General features: G+C 39.5%; 1 protein-coding gene across 2 annotated transcripts in view; it reads right to left on the reverse strand.

The window, feature by feature from the left end:
- LOC138810375 (rho guanine nucleotide exchange factor 12-like) overlaps positions 1–24,676 on the reverse strand; it is a 115,554-nt gene that overhangs the window by 13,348 nt on the left and 77,530 nt on the right. For both annotated transcript variants that reach the window (XM_069997428.1, XM_069997437.1), the window contains 19 exons: positions 24,432–24,506; positions 22,221–22,313; positions 19,970–20,080; positions 19,589–19,687; positions 16,072–16,114; positions 15,675–15,780; positions 15,040–15,177; positions 14,545–14,577; positions 13,972–14,086; positions 13,258–13,363; positions 11,701–11,913; positions 9,355–9,487; positions 9,062–9,097; positions 8,303–8,457; positions 7,018–7,164; positions 5,544–5,629; positions 3,135–3,260; positions 2,016–2,130; positions 594–694 (listed from right to left, as the gene is read on the reverse strand). In XM_069997428.1, the coding sequence (XP_069853529.1) occupies positions 594–694; positions 2,016–2,130; positions 3,135–3,260; positions 5,544–5,629; positions 7,018–7,164; positions 8,303–8,457; positions 9,062–9,097; positions 9,355–9,487; positions 11,701–11,913; positions 13,258–13,363; positions 13,972–14,086; positions 14,545–14,577; positions 15,040–15,177; positions 15,675–15,780; positions 16,072–16,114; positions 19,589–19,687; positions 19,970–20,080; positions 22,221–22,313; positions 24,432–24,506 (2,031 nt within the window). The remainder of the gene's footprint in view (positions 1–593; positions 695–2,015; positions 2,131–3,134; positions 3,261–5,543; positions 5,630–7,017; positions 7,165–8,302; positions 8,458–9,061; positions 9,098–9,354; positions 9,488–11,700; positions 11,914–13,257; positions 13,364–13,971; positions 14,087–14,544; positions 14,578–15,039; positions 15,178–15,674; positions 15,781–16,071; positions 16,115–19,588; positions 19,688–19,969; positions 20,081–22,220; positions 22,314–24,431; positions 24,507–24,676) is intronic.

Genomic DNA, 24,676 nt, shown 5'->3' on the forward strand with positions numbered 1-24,676 from the left:
AGTGCACATATAGCATCCAATCTTTCCATTACTTAAACAGACCACAGTGCTTTGCATAAAATGCCTGGGCTTTCATACACACGGCTCTATTTCTTCCTCTACTCTGGGCTCTCATCCTCTTCTACACTGTTTTTGTTCATTTCTATTTATCCTTCAGAGTGTGGTTCCAATGTCAATTCCACAAGAAGGCTTTCTTGGAGATCCACTACCTACAAGCCCCACACAAGGCTAGGTCCCAGCCAGATGCTCATATCACTCTGAAACTCCTTTACAGCCCTTGATGGCAGCCATGTGTGACTACTCTGCTGGAAAACAGGTTCAGAGTCGGCTGTCATGTGCACATATTTTCAACCTCTGTATCCTGTGACCAGGAAAGAGAGCAAGTTGTACAGATGCCTGCTGAATGAACTAGCAAGCAAGCAGCTACCAATGTACAAAAAAAGTAAAAAAAAAAAAAAAAAAAAAAAACACTCTAATACTTTGTCATAAACTGATGTGGATCCATTACAAAATCAGTCAATTTCAGATTCTGGGTAATGGTAAGTTAATGTTCTCTAGCACCACCCTATACCTTCTTGCTCTCCCTTTTTTACCTGCTTGTTTTCTGCCTCCTTGACAGCCTGATTTACATAATTTAAGATCTGACGACAGTGATCCGCAGCTTTCTTCACTTTTTCCCTTTCTGTTGGCCATTCTAAATATAAAGAAATAAAAAATGTAAAAGGAGATTAAGAAAGAAAAAGAAATGTGTATACACAGAGACATGTGAGATTTCATTTTATTAAAAAGTTAGAAGCACATACTAAGACCTTTAGTATTTTTATGCCAGATTAAAACCTATAGCAGAATCTCAATTCATGTAGTTTTTAGACAGGTAAGATTTCTGATGACACTACTTTGAGACTACAGAGGCATGTGGGGGTATACTCTTATAACCCTAATACTTGGGAGGCTGAGGCAGGGAAATGTGAGTTTGAGACCAGCCCAAGCTACACAGATCCTGCCTCAAGATTGTAAAAGGGAGCCAGAGAGGTGGCTCCATAGTAGGATGCTTGCCTAGCATGTGTGAAGTTCTGGAAGGGAAGAGACAGAGGGGAAGCGGAAAGACTGCTAGGTATGACAGCATGCACCTGACATCCCAACTACCTGCAAAGGGGAGCACAAATGGGAGGAGAATAAATGGGAGGACTAAGGGCAAGGCGAGCTTCGGCACAAAGGTCCTATGTGAAAATAACTTTAACAAACGAAAGAAAATGACTGGGGATACAACTCAGGTGGGGGAGTGCCTGCCTATAAAATACAAGGCCCTGAGTTCATACTACACCCCCCAAAAAAAATCATATGCAGATACAAAACATTTCTTTTTTTTTTTTTTTTGGGTCTGGTCGTGGGGCCTGAACTCTGGGCCTGGGCGCTGTCCCTCAGCTCTTCAGCTCAAGGCTAGCGCTCTACCACTTGAGCTACAGCGCCACTTCCGGCTTTTTTGCTTATGTGGTGCTGAGGAATCGAACCCAGGGCCTCGAGCATGCAAGGCAAGTGCTCTACCACTGAGCCACCTTCCCAGCCCCTACAAAACATTTCTTACACCCAGTATAAACCTTCTTCAATGGAATTAGAGATGCTAGAGCGAGGATGGACAAACTTTTCCTATAAAAGACCAGATTATAAATATTTCATACTTTGAAGCCAATGGCCTATTGCAACAACTCTACTCTGCTAGTGGAGCTCCCAAGCAGAGAGAACGTGCAAACTGATGGGCACAGCTGTGTTCTAATAGAGCTTTCCCACACAAATAGGTGGTAATTCTGATTTGGCCTGACTCACACTTTGCAGAACTCTGCAAGAGTTTCTCATAGGCTACATTAAGTCAAACAGGTTGCAGAAAATGAGATTAAATCTTGTTAGGAAGTCTTTCTATTCAGAAATCCAACTGCAGGTGCCAGGACACTGAGGCTCACAGGACATGCTCTGTTTGTCTTGTTGTTAGCTTTTTTACCTCTGTGGTAACACCCTACCTGTGTACTTGGCGATGTTATCCAGAAGAAGTGGGTATTTTGTAAGCCTCTGCATCTGGGTGGGAATGATGTCCTTCAGCTGAAGGCGGCGACACAGAGGGTTACTCTCAGCATCCTAGAGTTAAGCAAAGTAAGTCTGTAATTCTCCTTATGACAATAACGACCTACCATGTGCCATTGACTTAAGTGTCTATAGCATCACATTTCTTGGTTATTTAAAAAACACCAAGACAATCTGTTGCAACACCCTCCTTTTGCTTTCCCCTCTAATCACTTATTGGGGAAAGGGAGTTTCTATCACGAATCCAGTGGTTTGTTTAAGCAACTACTGAAAGCATCTATAACCAACTCTAAGATCTGCTTTCTTGGATCTGGCCAAATTGTAGTCATATCCCTAAATCATTACAACTATGGTATGAAAAATTTGCATTATGTGACCACATTGTCATAATCCTGTTATATAGCAATAAAACTTTGTTTACGAAAACAGGTAGCAGGCTGGATAAGTTTACAGACTTATCTGTTCCAGTATACAAGGCTACTTCAAGGAGTATGTCTGCTATTTAATCTTCTCTGGCCTAATACACGTTTATACTGGTGATTTTTTGGGGGTGGGGGGTGGGGGGTGGGGAGTCTGGTCCTGGGGCCTGAACTCTGGGCCTGGGTGCTGTCCCTCAGCTCTTCAGCTCAAGGCTAGCGCTCTACCACTTGAGCCACAGCGCCACTTCTGGCTTTTTTCTTTTTGCTTATGTGGTGCTGAGGAGTCGAACTCAGGGCCTCAGGCATGCAAGTGCTCTACCACTGAGCCACCTACCCAGCCCCCCATGATTTTATAGTGTTCATTTAACCGTACAGGTGGCACATCTTCTGATACAAGACCCCCTATAAATTTCTATGTCAAATACTTTAATCTTAATCACGTTTTTATTATCCCTCATTCTAAAGTCATTTTTATTATGCCTTCCACTAATTTGACAGATATGCGTCTTTTTAAAAATGCTAACAGAAATATAATCCTTGTAAAAAGCAGTTGATGTCAGAATTCCTTAAGTTCATTCTATAGCTAACTTCTTTTAATGCTTTCTTCTTATCATTGCTTATGTGACTCACTCAACTCACTTGCACAAAAGTCTGGAACCGAGAATCCTTTTTCTGACGAGACTTGATCATTTCCAGGGCAAAAGGCTGGTTGCTGCAAAAGGTAGCAGCAGCGTGTTTCAACTTCTCCTCTCCTGGTCCACTGAACTGTGCCAAGAATGTGAGGAAAACAATAGAGAATGAGATCCTGAGCTTACATAAGGCCACATAACATGAGAGACAACCACAATCCCTTTGACATTCCAGGAAGCAGTCTCAAGTGACAGAAAACACAGGACTGCGGATTTATGGGACCATCCATGGCTCTTCACTAAGAAGGTCTGACTCTGATACCGCCAGATCTTTCCTGAACACATGCCAATGATTTCTTGCTTGTAGCCTACCAAAACTTACCACCTTTCAGCCTACACCACCTATAGAGTGGATATTTGGAGAATATACAAAAAGCCTGGAGACTGAGATTAAAATTTCATTTTTGTAGATTCTGAAACCTTTACAAACGTCATTCATTTAGTGTTCCAGGAAGGAAATTCTGTGTTGCTACCTTTCTTATTGTAAAATGTACCATGCTTCTGGGCAGAGAGGAAATAAAGTAAAATCACTGCCGCTTTACTGCTACAGAAGCAGAGTTGGCTTAGGAGAGATTCATATGCTCATGAGCATCTTTGTTAAAAATTACTAATATATTTTAATTTGTAAATTTAAGTTTGAATATTCCATGACTCTAAAGTTTCTGGATGCCAAACAAATGTTTCACATGTGCTATCAAATAAATTATTTTTTAAATACAACTTCTGTGTTTACAAACAAATGCTTTATGATTTACAAAGTAGTTTACTAAATATTCTTTCATTTAAAACCATATTCTTTTTTTGTTGTTTTTTGGTCGGTTGTGGGGCTTGAACTCAGGGCCTGCGTGCTGTCCCTGAGCTTGTTTGTGCTCTTGACTAGCACTCTACCACTTGAGCCACAGTGCCACTTCCAATTTTTAAGTAGTTAATTGGAAATAAAAGTCTCATGGGGACTTTTCTGCCAAGGTCAGCTTTAAACTGCGATCCTTAGATCTCAGCATCAGAGCCCAGGTAAAGCCATATTCTCAAAAGTATATAAATAACACATTTTACAAAACATTCTGTTGTAGAGTTTTTGCAGGTAAATTAGTTACTTCAAGTTGCTCACACATAAAATGATATTTAAAGGCTGGGCTCAGTGGTAGAGTGCTTGTCTTGCATGCCTGAGACCCTGGGTTCGATTCCTCAGCACCACATAAGCAAAAAGAAAAAAACCGGAAGTGGCACTGTGGCTCAAGTGGTAGAGCGCTGTTAACCTTGAGCTGAAGAGCTGAAGGACAGCACCCAGGCCCAGAGTTCAGGCCCCACGATTAGACCCAAAAAATAAATAAATAAATAAAATGATATTTAATAGGTCAAATTTTATACATTCTTATTCTTTAATAAATATGACTCTCAGGCTGGGGATGTAGCTGTAAAGCATCAGGCAAGAAAATGCTTGCAAATGTTTACAGTAAAACCAAGGTGGGAATTGGTTAAGATTTGTTTCCATTCTGAATCAAGTTCTTTTTTGTAGTCAAAAGAACTACCATTAGAGGAGTAGACGCCAGGAGATGGTCTGACCACCGATGTAAGCAGTAAGATTGTCTTTCGTTAATTTGCTACAATGCAACCTCTTAAAAATATGTAATGTAGAATTGCCACCATCATGTGGCATTCACTCAAGAAGTATTTCAGTGGGCATATCAAATCCACTCCTGTTTTGTTTATGTTAATAGTTTGAGAACTAAACCATATACTGTTCTATTATTTTCACCTCAACTAGAGAGCACTTGCTTCAGAGTCAACCACTTTCCTCTACAAGATTTCTTGTATGTTCTAGTCCAGGTCTCTCTGCTATACATTCAACAACAACCTGCCTCCTTCCCTTCTTGTTATAATGATCACGCGCTGTATCGCCCACAGGTGATCTGCCCATAAATAATGAGGAGGGCTCAGACAACAGGAGTCACATCTCTTTGGATGTCACTATGCTCCCAGTGCCTTGTATAGCCCAATATACACTGACAAAATGTGGCAAAGAGCTACTAGAGTCTCTCAACACTCACCTTGTTCTCTAACTAAAACTAAGAAATTTTCACTTTTCTACTTTTGTGGCAGAAGAAGTGGACCACCTACTTTTAGCAAGACCCATTTACTCTCTAGCCTGAGCACTAATTAATCAAGGGAATACTTACTTTGAACCCAAAAGCCTCCCACTAAACTTTGCAAATGAGTAAACTTGTACTTGGAATGGTTTGTTACTTAACTCGAAACTGATTTTATAGTCTGTCATATAGTTAAAAGGAGAAAGAGAGAAAAGCTCCTTATCTAAAAAGAGAGAGGTCTCTCATCCAGAAAAAAAGAGAAAGGCCCTCACCCAGGTGAGTAAATCTTCTCCAATTTCATCTGTCACAGAGGTCTCACTCCTTTTTCGAACAGCCTTCATTTGCTCATTCAACCCAACTAAAGAAAAACAAAATTAAGGACACATTTATTCCAGGCTGAATTACTAGTAGGACTAAGCAGCTCAATTTTCAAAGATCAAAATTTTCAAAGAATCATAGCTGTTTTTACTCTTATACACAATCAGCATGATATGTATGCAGCTAGATATTGTAAGCTCAACCTGAGAAACAGGTGCTAGCTAAGTCATCGAACATTTTAGCAGCTAGTACATGAAATGTACAGTTGTGTTGCATCAAATAAGCATGTAACCTGAAGAATCCATTGTACTACCATGTTCAGAAAGAACTTCAAAGTGCAGGGATTCTGCTCATTGTTCTTCCTGAAATCTGCATCTTTATAAGCACCAGATAAATTCTCATAGAACACAGACTGCCCACAAATTTTTAAATGTCATCATTTTTGTTGGAAAGTGTCAATGGTTAAAAAGGACCACAAAAATATAGTGACCCATAAAGAGAGGAACAATCTACTGCTATCTTCAAAAGTCCAATGTAAGGGGGTCAGGTATCATAATGCACCTCTGCAACCCCAGCTACTCAGAAGACAGAGACAGGAAGATTACAGTTCAAGGCCAGGCCAGGAAGTTATTAAGCAAAAACTTATCTCAAAAAAAAAAGGGACTGGGAACATGGCTCAAGCAGTAGAGTTCCAAGCCCCAAGAGCAATTCCTAGTACTGAGGGGGAAAAAAGTCCCAGATGACTGAACTAGAAAAGGTCTTATGAAAGGGTTTCAGTTTATTTATAAAACGTGTTCTACACAATGAAGCAATAAAACAGCTTCTAAAAGTCACCCTATCATGAGATTATATATTACATATTACTATTTAAAAACTAAATTTCTATATAGAACTATATAACTGCATATTCTAAGACAGGAAATTTCAAAGGTAATTTTGACTTCTCACATTTTTCAGCTTAAATACTCTTTTAGACTCCAATCCTATGTCGACATTTTGTTGGGGCTGGGAAGGTGGCTCATTGGTAGAGTGCTTGGCTTGCATGCATGAGGCCCTGGGTTCGATTCCTTAGCACCACATAAGCAGAAAAACCGGGCACTGTGGCTCAAGTGGTAGAGCGCTAGCCTTAAGCTGAAGAGCTGAGGCAAAGTGCCCAGGCCCAGAGTTCAGGCCCCACGACCGACCAAAAAAAAAAAAAAAAAAAAGACATTTTGTATTCCAAAGGCTGATTATGGGGAACAGAATTTAGCCTAAGACCCAATTGTTTATTTGTATTAAGTGATCACATATAATTTCAGAAATGCTAACATGGATATATTGACAAAATTACATAAAATTATACATAAATGTATCCAAGGTATCTGTAAGTATTCTCCATCTTTCCTCTATTAGAAGTGTAGGGATAATGATCAGACCAATTTCTCTTACTGTGAAGTTGAAGAATATCTTCCAGGTTTGAAAAAATCTTCCGTATCTCTGAAGGTGACAGAATTCCTTCCCTGGACACTCGCTGATAGAACACTTGATCAAGAACCTTCAGTGTTCGGACATGAGCTCTTTCTGTGTAGAACAATTCTAAGTTGAAAAAGAGAGAGAAAGAGAGAGATGAAATGCTGCCTTATTTGGAATAATTCCATGGAACAGTCTTCTGTTAGAATTAGGAAGCAAATGAGTTGTATAATAAATTATTTAGCAGTTAAGAGATTGCATGCTTCTGAACTCATTTTAATTCCATGAAATTCTCCAATACAGTGGCTGAGTTGAAACAAAAAAAAAAACCTCATTCAAATTATTTTACACTTAAAAGTTAACTGCATACCCCCAAACTCATTCACCTGCTTATAATCCCTACCTATCATAACTAGAATATTTGAAACTATGTAACCTCCAGGATTAAAGAGTCTTAAATTTGAGACTTTTTCAGAAATAGTAGTACTTCTGCTTATCCAATTTGCCCCTAAATCCTCAATTGTAGAGGCAGGCCATAATTTCACCATGTCAGAGATGGGAAAGATAACTATTCAAATCACATCCTAGGGAGAGTACAGGGCATAGCATCCACGCCACCTATCTACTATAAACATTTTAGGGTAACTGAAGAACACTGCACCAGGATACAGGAAGAACTGGATCTGAGTTTTCCTCTCATCACTGATTATATGTGTGATCTTGATTAACTCCACTAATCTCCTGTGCTTTCCCTTGCTCTTTATCATCTATATGCAAAAACAGGATAGTGTCTCAATAAGTCTCAACTTTGAGATCAATAAGGCTATGGCTCCTCAATATCTTCAAAGCTAGATACCCTTTCCTTTTCAATTATCAAGATGACTCCATGGGCTGGGAAGGTGGCTCAGTGGTAGAGCGCGTGGCTTGCATGCATGAGGCCCTAAGTTCAATTCCTCATAAGCAGAAAGAAAAAAAGCCAGAAGCGGCGCTGTAGCTCAAGTGGTAGAGTGCTAGCCTTGAGCTGAAGAGCTGAGGGACACAGGACCACCCCCCCCCACCCCAAAAAAAAGAAAAAGATGACTCCTAGAACCATTTATACATTTTGATGGAAGGGTTTGAGAATCAGCCATCTCATTGAATTTCATCTTTGTTTAAAACAAACAGTTAAAGGAAAAGAAAGCAAACCCCATAGCTGAGGGGTTTACTTACTCTAGTTAAACACAGTGCCATGTATGGACAACAGCAACAAATTAATTCAACTCACCATTAATCACTTCCTGTCTTTTGATCTCAGAGGGTTTCAGTCCCAGTAACACTTCTCGGCTGACAAGCTGCTGCCAGCTGGGTGGGTCAGTCTCCAGGTCATTTTCAAATTGCTCATCCTCACTTTGACTTTCTCCAAAGGCTGTGCTGTCAAACCTGAGGAAGAAAACCAATGAATTGTGTCCGAGGGCTTTAGGTAAACAGAACATACAAGTCTTAATATTACCACCAATTAATCAGATTTCTGCATCTGATTTAGCACAATGCCAAACATTCGCCTCTCCTACACAATGGTTTTAAACAGGTTATATTTAAACACCATAAATATATATATATATATTTTTGAATGAGTCAGGCTCATTGTTGACGTTCTTTTATCATATTTAAGAGATTATACACAGGGTTTCTTATCCTTTATCACTGGAACATCAGAAAAAAGATCTCTTGGGCTGGGAAAGTGGCTCCATGGTAGACTGCTTGCCTTGTATGCATGAGGCCCTGGGTTCGATTCCTCAGCACCACATAAGCAGAAAAAAACAGAAGTGGCACTGTGGCTCAAGTGGTAGAGCTCTAGCCTTGAGCTGAAGAGCTGAGGGACAGCACCCAGGCCCAGAGTTCAGGCCCCATGACAGGACCCAAAAAAAGAAAAAGATCTCTTAAATGAAAGCTACTTCTCTGTACATCACCTTTATAGTAACAATATAAAGATTAAAACAAAAAAAATCTAAAAAACAAAGAAAGCTATTTAAGATTTACTTACTTTCGAAAGGGCTTTGGTGTTCCATGTTCTGTCACTCTAAAATAATGAAGAATAAAGAGTGAAAACACACGTATGTCAATAAATTTATATAAAAGAGACTCAAAAGTGGATTCAAGTGTCTGGATAAAAACTTCCTTAAGATATATTATTTAACATTGAATAACAGAAGAAAACTTTAGGACCTAGTTAATTTTTACTACCAGCTCTTTCTAAACATTGCACAGGGCAAAAATGCTACAAATTACAGGAATATCTCTAGTGCCCTAAGCCTTTGTAAAACCTCACTGAATTACCTTTCCACTTCACATTCCTCCTCCTGCACTTGGTCTAAGGGAGGAGGTGGGAAATCGAAAACAGTGTTGGCAGGCCGAGGTGTGCCATCCAAGGAGTCTCCAGATACTGGTGTTTCTCCAACTTGTTTTGATCCTGACAAGACAAAAGTCAGACATTTAAAGTGTTAACACTGAGGACAAGTTACTGATTACAAAAAAACAAACAGGCCTCACAATCTAATGCTAATCAACCTAATCAGAGACACATTATTATCTGAACATTTGCAAGTTTGCTGGAACCGAAAGTGTAATATATAAACTTTAAAATACACAAACATATGCATACCCCTGAGAATTCATTTATAGTAGCTTTCTAAAAGCCAACAGCTGAGTTCAGAAGAGTGATTAGAAGCACCCCCCACACCTTTCACCTTTCTACCTCCAATGTCAAATGTGGCAAACCACACTTTAAATGTCAATTACTACAGTAAATACCTGTTTACTTCTTTTTGCTGATTTGCTATCTTTTAAAAACTTCATTAGTATTAACTACACAAAGGGGGTTCCTTGTGACATTTTCAACAAGCATATAATGTACTCTGATCAAATCCATCCCCTCTATATTACTTTTTCTTCATCTTTCTCCATTCCCCACCATTGTTTTTAAGTTTTCAGTGAGTTTCATTAGATTATTTTCAATCATATACTAATCAACTTCTTTATTATCTTTAGGTACCATCTAGTATCTAATCTCTTTCTCCCTTGAAGATTTTGCTCACTTATAATTCTTATCTTAAACGTTCCCCCAATCCTTTATAAATATTTAATCATTAAATTATCACTAAGAAGGTTAATAGCTAAATTTAAATTATTACCTAAATGTAAATAACTAGTTTGTGTTTTTGTTCCTTCAAAGAGTTGCTATCTTAACTCTCTTCTATGTCAGATTAGGACTGAATGACTGCATCTTTCCACCTTATTACATCTCTCTTTTTGTTTTTCATTTGTCTCAAGTATAGTTTTCTCTGTGTCACCAAGAAGGTCTTCTAGACTTACACTCTGCATTTGACTCCTTGTTGCTTTGATAGTGTTGGAGTTTGAACTCAGAACCTTGCACTTGGTAGTGTGACATTTTGAGCTATATCTTCAGGCCTTAGACGTATAGTCTGATTTGCATTCACAATGAAGTAGTTTGTGCCTTATCTACTGGATGGTTCTAAAAGTTGTTTAAAAACATCAATAAAGCATGCTTGCATGATAACACACATATTGTAATATTGTAAAATCACATTGTCTTCGATAGTGGCCCAAAGATATAACCCTCACACCACGTGAATTAGAACATTTATTAAAGTTTCATAATCTATCAGCTGCTTTAAGCTTAGGCCACATTCTAAAATTATCTTTAAGCAGTTGTACAAAGGGGTTTCAATTTAATGAGTTAGCTTATGAGTACAATGCATTGTGCCCAATGTCACCCCATACTACATATTTGCTATGGTTTTTTTGAGATAGAGTCTATCTGGGTCAGTACAAGTTGACCTTAAAACTTGTTATACAGCATAGGCTGACCTCAAACTCATGAGCCTCCTGCCTCAACTTCCCAAATGCTGGGCTTATAAGTTTGCATCATCAAGCTTGGCTTTGTTTTGCTTTTGGTTTTTTTTGGTCAGGGGTTGGGGGGGGGGGTGGTCTAGGCATTATTCTCTCAGCTTTCCTGCTCAGGGCTAACAATCTACTGCTTTGAAGCATAGCTCCACTTCCAGTTTTTTCTGGTGATTAGTTGGAGATAAGAGTCTCACAGACTTTCCTGCCTGGGCTGGCTTCAAATTGTGATCCTCAGATCACAGCCTCCAGAGTAGCTAGGATTACAAGCGTGAGCCCCTGGCGCCTGACTGTTTGGTTGTTTCTAAGACAGAATCTTGTTATGGTTCCCAGGATGACCAAGAATTCATGTTTCTCTTGCATCTATCTCACGAGTGCTAGTATTATAGTTGTATGCCACAACACCTGGCTTGCTTCATGTTCAAAGCAAACTTTCTTGAGCAAGTATCTCTTTACTCTTATTCCCAATTAACCCAAAAAGCCAAATGTGGAGGTATGGCTCAAGTGGTAAAGCCCCAGTACAACACACACACACACACACGCACACACACACACACACACACACACACACACACACACACACACACACACACACACACACACACACACACACACACACACACACACACACACACACACACACACACACACACACACACACACACACACACACGAAGATTCAACCTAAATCTATCATGGGTTATACAATATTAACACATTCATATCAAATATCCTGATTAAGTTAACTACAGCACCGCTCACCCATGTCATTCTCTTTCCCTCCTTCCTGGGGGAGAGCAGCCCCTGAAACCACAGAGGACATGGGATTGGCAGGCAGGAATCCAGCATCTGCTCCTTCATTGGCTGACCCAGTCTGGCGCAACTTGGCTGAATCCTGAGGGTCAAGACTCACAGATGAGGCTGTGGACATGTGCTTAGGGTGGCGTGCTTTCTGTAGTTCCATGGCCCTGCCAACTGGACAGAATGGAATCATTAGTAATCTACACTTCAAAACAGCTTTAAGAAAGATAGAGATGATGTAACACTATCTGAAAAATGTGTGGAACATGGTGGGCCTACAAAAATGTGAAAGGAATTATTGAAAAAAGAACAATAAAGAAAAGGACATGGTGAGGGAGAGGGAAGGTGACAGACAGATGGGCAAAGAGAGGAGAGAAAAGTGGAGGGGGAGATAAGAGATGGACTAACAGAAAGGGGGAAGAGATAGTAGATGAGTCTGGGGCAAGGAAGAAGGACATGGGAAAAGGAGATGTGGAAAGCAACTATGGAAAAAGGAGAGGAAATGCTGACAGGTCATTATCTGGAGATGCATTGTTTGTAAGAATGAGGATGAAGCACTTTGAAGTCCCACTGCTTTCCTTCCCAACATGCACAACTTCATCCTCACATGCCACCTCCATCACTACATTGTCCAGAGACCCCACCCTGCTCTTCATCCATGCTCTTGTTGGTCATGACAAGAAGCACAGAAGCTCAGGTCACCACAGCACTGTAGATCCTCAGGTAGCTCTGCTCGCCCAAATTCCTAACCATCTCTCTGTATCCCTTGGTCAGTGTACTGAGGTCCTCCATCTCTTCTACCTGTCCTCTGAAATGTTCTTCCACCTTTCTCAGTGTTTCTCAACCAGGTGTAGCACTGGCATTTAAGGATTCCTCAGGTGTAAGCTACTTGTCATCTCTATTCCTCAACAAAATTCCTACTCCCAAGCATGCCCAGATGGCCAATGTGGAACTGTCTGAGATAAGAAGCACCATACAGCTTTCCTCATCCCCACTGAAGCACTTTCTAATGGGCTTGTCTCTCCTAACTTGACCTGGGAGGAAAGAGGTATGAACAAAGCAGAGAGGAGAAATAGAGCTTATAGAATAATTCTGGAGACAGCAAATTACATATATATACACACGTGTGTGTGTATAAACATATAGATATAGAGAGAGAGAGACAGACAGACAGAGACAGAGACAGACAGAGAGACAGAGAGACAGAGACAGAAAGACAGAGATTAAACAAAGTAAGGTGGAAAAATCCATGAGTATAAGCAATCTGAACACAAACAAAATCAGAAGAGGTAAGTAACAAAGTGTCTGGCCACATGGTGGGATACTACCATTAACCATGAGAACTGTGACACACTGAAAGCAGCATGAGGCACTTAGTTCAGAAACAACACTGTCGGAACAAGGCACAGGTTGTCGCACAGGTTGTGCAGCAGCACCATCATGAAAGCAGCGTCCCCAGCATTCACCCCAGCACGTGGGCTATGGGCCCAGGAGGGATGGGTGGTGGGAGCAACATACTTGCACTGTTATCATGCCGGCTTGGTCTCCTTGGAGGTCCCAGGATGCTGGGGAATCCCCTCCGCTTGCCTTTCTCTTCGCCTTCTCTATCTTTCTTCATACTTTGCTACATGGAGGTACAAGGAGAAAGCTAAGATAAGAGTTATCTAACAGAGTGGGTTTCTTTTGCTGCTCTCAAACATAGAAATACAATTCGAACATGGGTTCAATGTAAATGAAAATATGTATGTGCATATTCAGCAGAAGCTGCCACAAAGTTTTGAGGACACCTCAAACTCAAGGTATCTGCACAAACCCTTTGGAAATGAAATTTTGGAAAATAAAAAAGCAGCTTACCAGGAGCTTGCTGACTATACAAATTTACATTTACCACGAGTTCATTCTAACCCATGCAGCTCACTAATACTTTTATAATGTGTGGAAAACACTATGCTAGAACTAAAGATACAAAAATGAAGAAAGTCCCTAAAAGATAAAAGTTGCAGATGGCACTCTGAAAAAACTACTATTTTCCCTTTTCACGTTCAGTAATGTTAAGCTTGCATGTTTGGATTTGCAGTAGAGTTTGAATACTTTGAGAACAGGGACTACATTTTAGACCTATCATCATACCTAGTGCTAACACGATGATTTAGAAAATATTAAGAAGGAAAACATACAACCATAACATGTCAGGTCTGATACCTACCTACCTCTCTATTATTCCAGTCTTACCTTGATTTTTGGGAGGAATCCAATCCGACCCCGCTTGTGCTCCAAATTTCGAGGTTCTTTCACTCTGACTCCCAAATGCTTCATATACATGAGAATCACATACTGCATTGTGGAACTAGAGAGAAAGGATTATGTAAAATAAGACTTCTGAGGGGTGGTCAGCCAGAACAAAGACACCAAATGATTTCCAAAAGCCCAATGTTGGAATTCTTGAAATTAACCAAGAAAAAAAATAAAGAGCTTTCTTTCTATTCATCACTATCGCTCATTTTTGCACAGGAAAGGAGTCAAACTAGACACCAGAATGTTACACAAATAAAATACAAGCCACCAGAGGGAGCCCACAGTCTACATGTGTAAAGTTTAAATGAATAATGATCCTTTTCAGCTCCTCGGAGAAATGCTTAAAAGTCTAGGAAGGAGGTAGGAGGGAAGGGATGATAGGAGAATTACAAAGGAGGAAGCAACAATGCCTGATAGGAAATGTGTACTCATTGCGTTGCTCATGTAAATGTAACCCCTCTGTACAGTATTTTTACAATAAAAAAGGGAGGAGGGATAAAGTTATCTTACCTCTTTTCTTCTTCTGTAGCTTGAGCAGTCATCCTAAAAGTAAAAGTGTTTAAAAATGAAATACTTAAACTTAATAAAACAGCTGGTCTTAAACTCAGAAACAGTGGATCATAGCTAACATTTTGTGTCCCAATCTAAATCTGTCTGCTATAATAGTAATAAATTTTTAAAAATCCCCTAGGACCTACACTATTTTCATACATATGCTGTATATATATACATATATGACAGCAAGAACATTTCCAATGAATTAAAACCAGCTCAAGTATTTGCATGGTTTTGATCACCAATTACAAGTTTCAGAGTTACTTATTGACCAACACTCAGAAAAGGGAACATAAGAACTTTAATACAAAGTATCAGGAAAAACTCAAGATTCAAATATTATGATAAAATAAACAGGTCCTTATCTGTACAACCTGACCACCCTTTCAAGCACACTTGAAAGATATTTTAAGCATAATGAGCACTGCCACACATGCCTCCATTACTTACAATACTTCTTCAATTTTAGCAACGATCTGCTCTGCACATGCCCGTTCCTTCTCCAGAGTTACCCGGTCCTTGTCTCGCTCTGCATCAAGTTTAGTCAGCTCACTGTCAGCCAAGGTCAGCCCCATACTGCGTTTCTGCCTAAAAGAACCGAGAGAAATCTGCTGGAGCAGCCTAGAGCAAAGCAGGTCCCTCTGAAAAAGTTTCAGCAGAGTCTTTATAAGCTACAAATGTCTAGGAATAGGCAAAAAAGTGTCACTGGGATACCAGAGGAAAAAGACAAGACAGTCAGCCACAGAGAGACAAAATCATCAAGAAGCTGAGTGGAGTCAATCCCAGGGAGACACAATCGTGAAGAAATACTCAGACAACAGAGTCCACCATGTGGGAAGACACGATCGTGAGGACTGCTGAGCACAGGCACAGTGCAGAACCCAGCACTGGGAGCACATGGGCTGGAGACTGAACTTTCAGTTCCACCCCAACCCTGCAGCTTCAGATGCTCAATATGTTTCAACAACAGGGATACGACCAAGCAATTCACCTAGTGCTAAGTGTAACATTTTCTTACCTAAGAAGCAGAATGAAACTAAACTGAGACTGACTATATCAGGGATCTTATCTACCAACAAGCTTACCGAAAATCTTCCAAGTGCCTCTGAACTTCAGGGTGGACTTTTTCTTGCATAGTTTGTATATAGTGGCGATGTAGATCCTCAGGAATAAGCTCAGGTCTTCTCTTTTCTGCATAAAGAGAAAGGGATTATCTGATCTAAAGGTATATTCCATGCAACGTGGAACTGGCAACACAGCAATTCAATAGGAACAAATTTAACTTGGAGCACAGTGACAAGTCTTCAGTGCAAGACCAGAATTCAGATTTCAGTAGGTCTTAACTGTATAATAGATTTTCTTTCTATCAGTCATCCAAGGCATTAAACCAGCCACCTAGTGATAAATAAAACCTCCTGAGCTTAACTGGACAACATGTCTACAGAAATGTGATTATTCAAGGTACTGATGCTCCAAACTTACCTAGATCCACAGATATTTCCTCAGGAACAGAGACTTTCAGGTGCTAAAACAAAATGTAAACAAAAGGTGAAACAGCACTACAGGCCCATTACAATGTGTATGAAGTGAAGACACAGCCTGGATACACTTGTCCATGCACTTTCACAGACAAGATCATTTTATTTTATGTTTTCTTCTTATGTGGCACTGAGGAATCGAAGCCAGGGCCTCATACATACAAGGCAAGCACCCTACCAATGGGCACCTTCCCAGCAACAAGATGATTTTGAGTTCACAGCCCTGGAACATCCTAGTGTTTAAGTTAAATAATAAACCTCTTTCCCAATATTATATTATAGTATAAAGGAAATAGCTACAATTCTTTCACAAGACAAAAGAATGAATGCTTCATCATTATGCTAATAAACATACTAGCTTTAGCACTCTAGAAATATTGGTCAATACAATCTATCATATGTTATTTGAATTAATACAAGTAAAACTAAAACTGTGTATATATGATCACATGACCAACTGACTCATATATAACTATGACTTTATTTCCTGGATTTGAGATACTTATCCTACAAGCCGCAGCATATCCCACTGCTTTCCTATGTAAGATGTTAAACACTCAGCAGTCACATCCCAGTAAGAAAGTGCTAGAGGTTAACACTGAGTTTTAAGAGTTAAAGTCCCAGTAACCATCTGTAGTTCTTGCTACTGAATTAAGGTGACTGTCTTATAATTTACTTCCTTTCAGGTAGTACTTTCCCCCATAAATCTACAGTTTTTTATTCTATTACCAAACTATTATCCCTTTCCCCCACCAAATTTAGGGAAATTTTTATTATTTTGTATTTAGAAGAACTATCTTAGCTTGGTTATGTTTATATTACCACATACCTATTTAAGTCATATGCTTCCTGAAATTTAAAAATTCCTATAAAGTCCTTTAAGTTTGAAAATAAGTGATTACTGAAAAAAAAATGTAAGATCTTTTATATTCATTGTAAAAGCACTGAAATGGCCAAGCATGGTAAACATGCCTGTAATCCCAATGTTCAAGAGGAAGCTGAGGCAGCAGGATCAGAATTTCAAGGCCAGCTTGATCTACATAATGAGAACCTGTCTCAATGAGAACGGCTAAAAAAAAGTGAAATGGGCTTCAAAGCTATCTTTAACAAAAGTTGCCAAGAAGTAACTCGAAGCCAGTTACTTAAAAGCATTTCTAGTAAAAATAAAGATATAAAAGTACATTTATGTTATGTGGGTATTTATATGAAATAAATATGACCTGAAGCAAAGAAGAATGACTTGCCACATTAACCAATCAGGATTCTTCTTACACTTTAATGATAATACCCTCATAGATCATGAGCAGTAAAATACAAAGTTTTGATATAGCCAGAGGGCTCTCTTAAGAGATGTGAAATTAAAGATGATAGTAGTGACACGGGAGGCTGAAAACTGTAGGACTGCAGTTCAAGGCTATCCCAGACAGAAAAGTTTGCAAGACCCCTTCTAAACATATAGTAGGTACAGTGATGTGTGTGTGCCTGCCATCCGTAGCTATGGGAGAGGCTCATATGGGGCAGGATCATAGTACTATGCCAAAAAATCCAAGAGACTCAATGTCCACAAAGGGAAGCTAGACACATTGGCATGTGCCTGTGATCCTAGCAACTATGGAAAGTTTAAAAGTATGCAAAGCACCTATATTTACAGTCAGTGAAAAATAGACCTGGGGCCTGGGAATGTGGCTTAGTGGTAGAGTGCTTGCCTAGCATGCATGGATGCCCTCGTTTCCATTCTTCAGTACCACAGAAACAGAAAAAGCCGAAAGTGGCACTGTGACTCAAGTGGTAGAGTGCTAGCTAGCCTTGAGCAAAGGAAGCTCAGGGACAGTACCAGGCCCTGAGTTCAAGCCCCAGTAGTGGCAGAGGAGAGAAGGGGAAAGGGGAGAGGAGGGGAGGAAAGGGGAGGGATTCAAACAAGCAGAAGAAAAAGAAATACCAACTGAAATGTATTTGAACATACTCAACTTTCTTCATGACAGTGTTATTTTAGTAAAAATAATTTGCAATGTTTTAAACAATAGCTATCAGAACAATAATTCATTTAATAAGTATCTGGGTCACCAGTCTGTTCCAGAAACTGTTCGAAATTGGACACAGCAACATATAAACAGAACAAAAATACTTGCCCCAGTAGAGTCTACATTTAGGGTAGGAGGGCAGGAATATAACTAAAATTAATACCTAAGAGTTCTACAGGCAAAAATATCATAGAAATGGGGCACTGGTGGCTCATGCCTGTAATCCTAGCTACTCAGGAGGCTGAGATCTGAGGATCGTGGTTCAAAGCCAGCCCAGGCAGGAAAGTCTATGAAACTCTTATCTCCAATAAACCACCAGAAAACCAGAAGTGGCGCTGTAGTTCAAGTGGTAGAGCACTCGCTTTGAGCTGAAGAGCTGAGGGACAGCACTCAGGCCCAGAGTTCAAGCCCCACTACCAACCAAAAAAAAAAGTCATAGAAATGACAAAATGTAAAGGTGACATTTAAGTAGATTGGTATCAACGAAGGCCTCCTGAGAAGATGGTGGCAACTGTATTTAGCAATGGGGAAGTATGTAGGTGACTATGTAAGAAATACAAATAAAATGAGGCAGCAAATTATCTGTATGTGTTTGTCCTGATACAAAAGAAATGTTTTTAATATAATGAACCAAAGCAAAACAAACAACAATAACAAACAAAAAAACTGTTGGAGGAAGAAGAGGAGATAACTGCCAGATAAAAAAGGAGGAACTGGTACTAGAGAGAGGGTATACAATTCTTTAACAGGTTGAAGAGAAAGGGCACAGGGTGTGGTATGATGGAGGTTAAGTAACATATTTGGTAGAAGTTCCTTTCTCTATACTAGACATTTTCCATGAAAACTGGAAGGCAGTCAGCTGAGACAAGGTTAGGAAAGGAAGTGACTCAGGCTGAAGGACAGAAGCTGAAGCATTCATCCAAGAGACCTGCAAGCATGTAAGAGCAAGGCATGCAGCACAGTCATCCAAGGCACCGCTGCCACCCACAGCAGTGCACATAAAACAAAGTTTAAAAGCTTTACTAACACTTCTATTTTTGGTAAAACAACACATTAGTATTATTTCAGTGTGAGATCTTTTTACCACTTTTTAGTTAAATTTGTGCTTCTAAGGTTCAAAGAGGCCACCTAGAGATCAATTATGTGAGAATGATACCTTAGATCCTAATATGTATCTCTATTATATATGGGTGTTCTCTTTTTTATTCCCTCATTCTAATTATACAAAGACCGAAATGTATCTCATCCCCCTAAAATTTACTCTGAGAATTCATATATACAAAATTAAATCACAAATTTAATCACAAATGATTAAAAAGTCAAGAATAATCAATAATTGAAATATAATACAGATACTCAGAAGCATAAGGATGTCCAAAAACAGAAGAGGGAAGACTGGAACTAAGAGGCCAATTCAGTCAGTGCCCTAAAGCAACTCACCGCAGCCCGATCCAGGAAGAACTGATGAAACTCAAGGAAGACACGACGAGTTTCCTTCGAATTAGTCTGTTTATACAGGTCTGAGTAGAGGTAACAGAGCTGTCACGGAGAAGGAAAGAGAAGAGACAAAGTGAAAAATCACATAAGGGGTAATTTGCTAGATCCTCAATAAACAAAGAAGTTACCACCAACAAAGTAGTTATTATTATGTAATCAAATCTTTAAATTTTTCATTAGTAACACTGTAAGTATCTTTCATATCTATTCTTAAAGGTTTGGAAAACAAGCCTGTCCTTGTATCTAACAGATACAAAAAAGTCCTACAGCACGTGAATCAATAACACCAGGATGCTGAACCAGCTAAATTGTAAAATGTATTACCAATGTTGCGGGGTCAAATTGTGAAACTACGTGGTGTAAGAAAACAGCCAAGTGAGCAGGGCGAGATTTCAGCAGTTCAATGCTCTGGAAGCAGCTGCACTGCCCATTGATCTAGAGGAAGGAAAGACAATTAGACGTCAGACTCATACAAATACACAAGACAGTGTAAGGTCAGTTGACTCTGACTATCCAAATTTCACTTCTGTCTCCTATGAGGGTTCAGATCTGAGATGTTCCCCCAAAGGCCCATGTATTGAGAGCTGAGCTTCAAGCTGAGAGCTGCTGGGAGGTGGAAGAAGTCTCAGACAGTGGGGCCAAGCTGGAGGAGCCTGCAGGCTGTCACTGAGAGTGGTTTGTTGCTGGGACCCTCCTCTCTAGTTTTTCCTGCTTCCTGGCCTCTGTGAGTGAAGCAGCTTTCCTCCACCACATGGTGCCGTAATGTTTCTGCATAGAGACCTAAAAGCAATGGAGTCAGCCCACCTTGGGTACCAGTCCAAACCTTTATTCTTTAAAGTTGTTCTTTTAATTGGGCATTGTGTCATAGTGACAGAAAGCTGACACATCTCTCTATTTTGTTAAAAAAAAAAAAATCAGTATTCTAAAACTTCCACAAAGTTTACTAGCAACATAGGCTATGGAATTTCTTCTAAAAATTAATCATCTTTTGGGAATAGAAAGTAAACTACTTAGGAAGAATGGAAGTTTAGGAGATTGGCAAAAATATTTTGATAACATTTCTAAAATGTAAAGAAGGTTTTTTTGGCCCAATAATGAAATAGCTAATTTTCCTTTTCTTTCAAGCTAATCACAGTACAGCAGTGGAAAATGATGCTGTATGCTTTTAAGTCAGAACCTTTAAAATTACTGTAAAACCCCTAAAAATTCTGAATATAGAAAACAAACTTAAACTATCATCCCAATTTCCACATTAAAAGTGTTTATATTTATATAAGAACTTTAATCTAAATAAACAATATCAAATTCTGCTCAATATATGCAGAAAAAAGAAATTATTTTTGAACTCATTCTAAAAGCTAGTTAACATTCCAACATTACCTAAATTAGCAAAGCCAAACAAATTACAAAAAATAAAACTATAGCCCAGTATCTCTCAAGAGCACAGAGGCAAAAATCCTAAGTAAAATAAAATCAAGCTGATTCCACCAATATAAAAGAAGATGATATATCATAACTGAATGGGGTTTGTTCCAGCAATTCAATATCAATATATAATTTGGTATCATCTATTATATTGAGAATAATTTTTAAAATATGTAATTTCAGTAATTTAAAAAAAATCAACATCCACTCATGGTAAAAATTCTCAGCAGACTAAGCACAGTCTTTAACCTAATAAAGAAAAATTACAAACACCTTCAATAACAGACTGAATAAGGAAGGAATGAACACTTTCTTCTGAAGATCAGGAACAGAACAAGAATGTCTGGACATTCTAATTCAACCTCACACTGAAAATCCTAGCCAGTACCATGAAGCAAGAAAAAGAAGGATAGAAAATATAAAAATTGGAAGCCAGGAAATAAAACTATTTCTCTTCATAAACAGTGTGGTTGTTTATGCAGAAAAATCTCAAAAGACTATTTTTTTTCCAAAGTCTAGGTCTCATTTGTCTGGCCTTGTACTCAGAATCTTCCTGCCTCAGCCTCCAAAAGCTCAAAAGACTTATTTTAAAAATTCCTACAGGGGGGCTGGGAAGATGGCTCAGTGGTAGAGTGCTTGCTTTGCATGCATAAGGTCCTGGGTTCGATTCCTCAGCACCACATAAGCAGAAAAAAAAAAAGGTGGAAGTGGCGCTGTGGCTCAAGTGTTAGAGCCCTAGCCTTGAGCTGAAGAGCTGAAGGACAGCACCCAGGCCCAGAATTCAGGCCCACGATTGGACCCAAAAAATAAATAAGTAAATAAAAATTCCTACAATATATAAGGACAAGAATTAAGCCTTAATTCCTTTTAAAAAAGAAATTTAGCCAATTATATTCCTACCATTAACAAATAATTGAAAAAAAATTATTTGTAATATCCATAACATCATACTCCCAAAACAAAATGAAACACAAGTATATATCAAATGACTTACCTTACCACTTTTAAAAGCATTTCTAGTGGTCAAAGCTCAAATAAGTAATTAACCTAATGAGTTATCGATCCTAAGGTTTAGCTACAAATCCTTACAAATGTTAATTTCCAGAAAGCATTTACATCTCATAATGTAAATTTTTTTGAATGTCATCACCTGTTCATGTTCAGTACCAAAATCATCATCCTCTGCCCCAATGATATGAGGTGCGACACGGGTTGAAGGACTGCTGACGAGCGATGGAGCATCCTGGAAACAGAGAAAGGAAACAAAAACATTACCTAGAGTCTAACTCAAAGACAAAGACAGACCATCCAGAAGATGTGGTTCGTTTAATCACTGGGATTTCTTCTTGTCTGTTTTCTTCGAAGTACTTTATTTTCAAAAGACGAGTGCTCCAACTGCCAATGTCATAAACTACTCTGGCAGAGAAAATGACTATCACTGTATTGATTAACATTCTCCATGAAAACAGCAAACACCTTTACTCACTACACCCTTGGTTATCTGTTTCTAATTAGGTCTTTTATACTTCATTTATTAATTCACAAATGCCTACACTGTGTTAAAGAAAGACATGCTGACAGACATAGTTGTAATTTTTTCTAAACTGAAAATTTAAAAAAATATACATAAATGAGGCAGGTATGGCATCTCATGCCTATAATCCTAGCTACTTGACAAGAAGAATCTGGAAGACCACAGTTTGAGGATAGCCCTGTGGATCCCTGCCCCACCTCAAGAAAAATGCTGGGTACGGTGGCATATTTGCTATAGTCTATAGGAACAAACACCTAAGTAAGCTAAGCAACTGTAGTTTCAGCTCAATAAATCATTTTATTGAGCATCTTGCTTTCATTTACACAAGTGTTAAAAACATACTTTTGTTCTTTTCACCCTCATGTGAGTGAACTCGAGAATGTCTTCCAGGCCAGGCCACTCTGCTCCTCTCCTCACCTTGCTGACCACAGGAATGAAGGAACATTCAGCACAATAAGGAATACAACTCTGGAGACTACCAGCAGCACACTGGGAAAGAAGACTACCACCTAACCTGATGTCAAACCTCAGCACATACATCTGGAAGCCCAGGCTCCTGGGCTCTTCTATGAAAACCTGTCCTCCCTTGGGATTAGACTGTGCTTTTTAATCTAGAGATACTAGTGTGTGGGGTCCTTATTTTGCCAGACAAAACATATAAGTCTTTTTCTTTTTCTCCAAAAGTCTGCTCTTATTACTCATGAATGGTCATTGAATTCCAATCAAATTTCCAGCATCAAACTCAGGGAAGTGTAAATAGGAAGAACATAGTCCAGGACAGCCTAGCACAGCAAGACTATATCCTAAAAAAGGGGCAAAGTAAAAAAGGTCTGGAGGTATGGCTCAACAGGTATCTGCCAAGCAAACATGAGACCCTAAACTCAAGTTCCAGTATCAAAAAGGGAAAGGGAGACAGAGACAGAGACAGAGACGAGACAGAGACAGGGAGGGGAGGGGAGGGTAAGGGGAGGGGGAGGGACAGAAGGACAGAGGGAAAGAAGAGGGAGGGAGGGAGGGAGAGAGGGAGGGAGGGAGGGAGAGAAGAAGGAAGGGAGGAAGGATAGAGCAGCTGGGCTCCTGTGGCTGTACCTATAACCCTAGCTACTCAGGAGGATGAAATCTGAGCTGAAGCCAGCCTGGGCAGGAAAGTCCCCAAGACGCTTATCTCTAATAAACTACTCAGAAAAAGCCAGATGTGCCGCTGTGGCTCAAGTGGTAGAGCACTAGCCTAGAACACAAACAGGCTCAGGGACAGTGCTCAGGTCCTGAGTTCAAGCCCTGGGACTGGCACACACACACAAAAAAAAAAATCGGTAAGACAAAGTTAGCACAGGCTCACATAAGTTAGCATAATGGCTCACATCTGTACTTGAGAGGCAGAGCCAGTGATGATCAGCCTCATGGGCTGGCTATGTGATAAAATGGGAGGGGTAACCAGGCTTGTCATCCTGGCTACATGGAAAGCATGATTAGCAGGAGCATAATGGGTATAATGTGAAACCATTCCTCCATTTGTCTATCAAGCACAAGGCTGAGTTCAAACACAGTACCACAAAATAAAGTAAGTTACCACAGAGGTTAACACGCCTACAATGTACTAACCAAAGATTTCCGTGAGTGCTATACATTTTTAATTCATTTTCATAAGTACGTAATGCAGGGCTTCTCAACATCGCCACTGTTGGCATGCTAGACAAAATAACTCTTTGTTATAGAGCAGTCTGCACACTGTAGGGCAGTCAAGAGGGGGAGGGGGAGGATGAAGAAAGTTGAGGGGGTTGGTAAAGACAATACTCACAATACTCACTGCAAAGATTTCATACTCACAATGTCCTGAATTGATTCACTTTTCTCTGGGTTTTCCTCCAGATAAATCCTCTCCTTCAGACCACTCTTAGGACTCTAAATAATTTTTTTAAGAGAAAAAAAGTTCAGTTCATTACAATAGATTCCTAAAATGAGATAAGGAAAAACAGTGTGGAAAAAACATTCTGAAAATTATCTAGGATAAGAAATGTAGACATGTATGGTATGTATGCCTGATAAGTGTCAGCTGTGAGACTTTTTTTCCT

Source organism: Dipodomys merriami, unplaced genomic scaffold (genome assembly GCF_024711535.1).
Source record: "Dipodomys merriami isolate MVZ:Mamm:240054 unplaced genomic scaffold, mDipMer1.0.p SCAF_103, whole genome shotgun sequence".
NCBI lineage: Eukaryota > Metazoa > Chordata > Mammalia > Rodentia > Heteromyidae > Dipodomys > Dipodomys merriami.